The sequence below is a fragment of the Globicephala melas genome, chromosome 10 (genome assembly GCF_963455315.2).
Source record: "Globicephala melas chromosome 10, mGloMel1.2, whole genome shotgun sequence".
NCBI lineage: Eukaryota > Metazoa > Chordata > Mammalia > Artiodactyla > Delphinidae > Globicephala > Globicephala melas.
This window is the reverse complement of record NC_083323.1, coordinates 63832654-63835745: the sequence shown is the minus strand read 5'-3', so window position 1 is coordinate 63835745 and position 3092 is coordinate 63832654. Positions and strand designations below refer to the sequence as shown.

The following is a 3092-nucleotide window of genomic DNA, read 5'->3' as shown; positions in this document are numbered from 1 at the left end:
ACTTCATTTTCCTTAGATGTTCTATGTTACTCTTATAACTCTAAATACCACATATATGCCAAATATTAGCCCAGACCTCTCCCCAGAATGTCAAAATAATACGTACAACTTGACATTCCACTTTAATGTCTAATAAGCATCTTAAGCAGCTTAGCCAAAATGCAACTAGCCAAACTAACAAAAAATCAAATCCTTAATTTTCACCCTTCTATTGTGCATTTCCCCCAATCATGCTGATTTTAGTAAGTGATGCCACCATTTTTACCCAGTTGCTCAAGTGAAAATCTAAGACTTAGACAAGATACTACAGTGAGGTAGGAGGAACAGGCGGAGAAATCCTTGTGTTTGCTTGTGGTGGAGTTGATGCTCAGAATGGTAGACACAATGTGAGAATAGGAGAAGAAAACAAGGAGGACGGTTCCAAGGCTGTGTGTGACATAAGACCAGGCCAGCACAGTGAGATTGGTGGAGCAGGCTAGAGGGAAGAGGGAGGGCAGCTCACAACTGAAATAGGAGACAGTGTGGGTCTCACAGAACTCTAAAGAGCCAGCTCCAAAGATATTGATGTGATCATCCAGAAAGCCCAGGCCCCACTGGGCCAACAGCAGTCCCACACACAGGTGGTTTCTCATCACCTGACTGAATACCAGAGAATGACAAATGTCAACATAGTGGTCATGGGCCATTGCTAGGAACAGGAAGGATTCAACGCCCTCAGAGGCAGAAACGAAGGAGATGTGGGCCATGCAACCTGCTACTGAGATTGCTTTCTTTTTAGACAAGAGATTTTCCAGCAACTTGGGCACTGAGACTGAGAAGTAGCAGATATCAAGGAAGGAGAGTTGTCCTAGGAAGAAGTACATAGGTACATGGAAACGGGAATCAGCACTGATCACCAGCAGCATCACCAGATTCTTCATCAGGGTTAGGAAGTAAACCCCAAGGAATAGCACAAAACGCAGAGCCTGGATGTGGGGGTCAGCAGATAGCCTGAGGATGGTGAACTTGGTGATGGTGCTGTGTTTCTCAAAAAGAAGAAACTTTCCCTTGGAATGAAATTAGCATTTCGAACCTCATTTTTTGCCTATTTCCTCTGGGCCTTAAATCCTTTCTCTATACACATTATTTCTTGACTCTGGGATCCAAGTTCAAGTTTTGAACCACCTTCACTAACTCTCTAGACTCAACAGTATCTTTGATTTTCTTATATTCTACACCCTCAACTCTAGATCAAGCTGGTGCTGCTCAGTCTTTAATAAAATATTTAGATAGATGATAGATTACAGCATTTGCAGATGCAGAGAGAACTTGCTAATGTAGGTGGAAGGGCTGAATTTATTGAAAGGGGAATGTCAATAGGAGCCAGAGAATAAGTGGAGGAGTTTACCTTGGGAATAGGGATGCTTGATCCACTGTTAGAGGAAGGAAAGCAAAGAGTGTGGAGAAAGATACAGGCAAGTTTTTGTATCTGGAAGGGTAGGGAGTTTCCTATTTATAGCCTCTATATTGTCAATTAGGTGAAAGGTAAAGTCATCAGTGGGGGTATGCAGGGGGAGACTGGTGTTTGAAATAACTACTTTGGATTAGTTGCAGTGGTGAAGTATAGTCCAGATTTTTGGTTATAAATTTGAGTCCAGTGGTCACTCTTATGTGATTTTTCTCGTGTTTGGTATATGTGGAGAGTAAGTCAGTCATTGCATTTATGTCAGACATGTGATGTAATAAAAGGAGAGATGGGTTATGGAGTTAAGAAATTTCCTTGGTGATTAAATGAATGAATCTTGCCTGTGTAATGAGAGAAGTAAGGATATGAGTGGTATGAAATGAAAATGTGGTCGACATAAAGGATTAGTGTTCTCAATGCATATGAAAAATGGTTGGTGTAGGAACACTAAATTAAATGAATCAGACAGAGACGTGACTGTGGTAGGAGAGTGTTTGAAATTGAGGTTTTTGGAGGTGCTGGCTGAACGTGTGAAGGAAAACATCCTTGGATGGAGGGACAGAGACTTGGTACTATTTTAATTAAGATGAGAATTTTTTTGGTTATTTTTTCTTCTTCTCCTAGAAAAGTCACATGATGTTAAAACATTTAAAAATATGTTAAAGTTTTAAAATTTAGAAATTAGAGCACAAGGAAGTTAGTCCAGAGATACCCCAGATGTTCTACTGTGGAAAGGCACCTGTCTCAATTGGTCATGATTACTTATTCCCCTCTACAGATCCATAATTAAGTTCTATTTAAGAGTGTTATATTCAGACCTTGCTACATTCTGTGTTCTCATACCAGATTTAGCTAACTTATGCTAACCCAGAACTTGCCCAGGTTCACTTGCTCTGACCTGACACTGAGACACAAACTCAGCCTCAAGATCACTATTCAAACTTGTTGGCTCAGTCAGCTGGTTCATTCTGGCCTTCCTGTCTTATGGCTGATGCAATTAATTACTTAAGGGAGACTGAGACTTTTCTCCAATTGTTTCTTCACCCAGCAATCAAGCCCTTGTTAGCTACCAAGTCCCAATTAACCTGTGAACATAATCCAATGAGCCAATCAGTAGACACGTTGGCAGAATTCATTCAGATTCAGTGACAAAGATGTTTAATTGGCTTGTAAAATATGCTTTGAGAACTGCCAGTAAGGAGCTGGCTCAGTGTATTGTTTATATTTTTAATTTTTTGTATAATGTGATATTTTGACATTAAACTTTCTGGCTGTGGAGAGTCTGCCTCTCACCAGGGATAGCTAATTCTTAGAGAGATAGCAAAGGAATTAGCATGGAGAATGCCTTTAATATACACACTAACCAATTCACAGCCATATCTCCTCTATGTAGCCCTTACAAGCCAGGAAACAATATTCGTCTGCCTTAAACATCCCAGGGCCAGGTACCAGGCAACCAGGGACCACCCCTATAGCACGGAGCCTCCCAAAATTATTCAACCTAGCCAGTTCCAAACTGTTCCTGCCCTGCCTTGCCTTCTAGTGAAAAGCCCAGTAAAGGCTCTAGGCCACGCTCTCTCTCTCTCTCCCCTTCTGCCTCCTCACCAGTGCTGGTGCTTCCCCACATGGCCCTGTGTGGTGTGCCATG

The 3092-nt window shown here is 41.6% G+C and overlaps 1 protein-coding gene across 1 annotated transcript; it reads right to left on the bottom strand.

Annotated features, from left to right (window-relative positions):
* Positions 1 to 239: 239 nt before the first annotated feature.
* LOC115841279 (olfactory receptor 8S1-like) lies at positions 240 to 2411 on the bottom strand. The gene is made up of 2 exons (XM_030835015.2): positions 2343 to 2411; positions 240 to 1046 (listed from the first exon to the last, which is right to left on the bottom strand). The coding sequence occupies exons 1-2, from the start codon at positions 2409 to 2411 to the stop codon at positions 240 to 242; spliced, it is 876 nt and encodes a 291-aa protein (XP_030690875.2).
* Between the last annotated feature and the right edge of the window lie 681 nt (positions 2412 to 3092).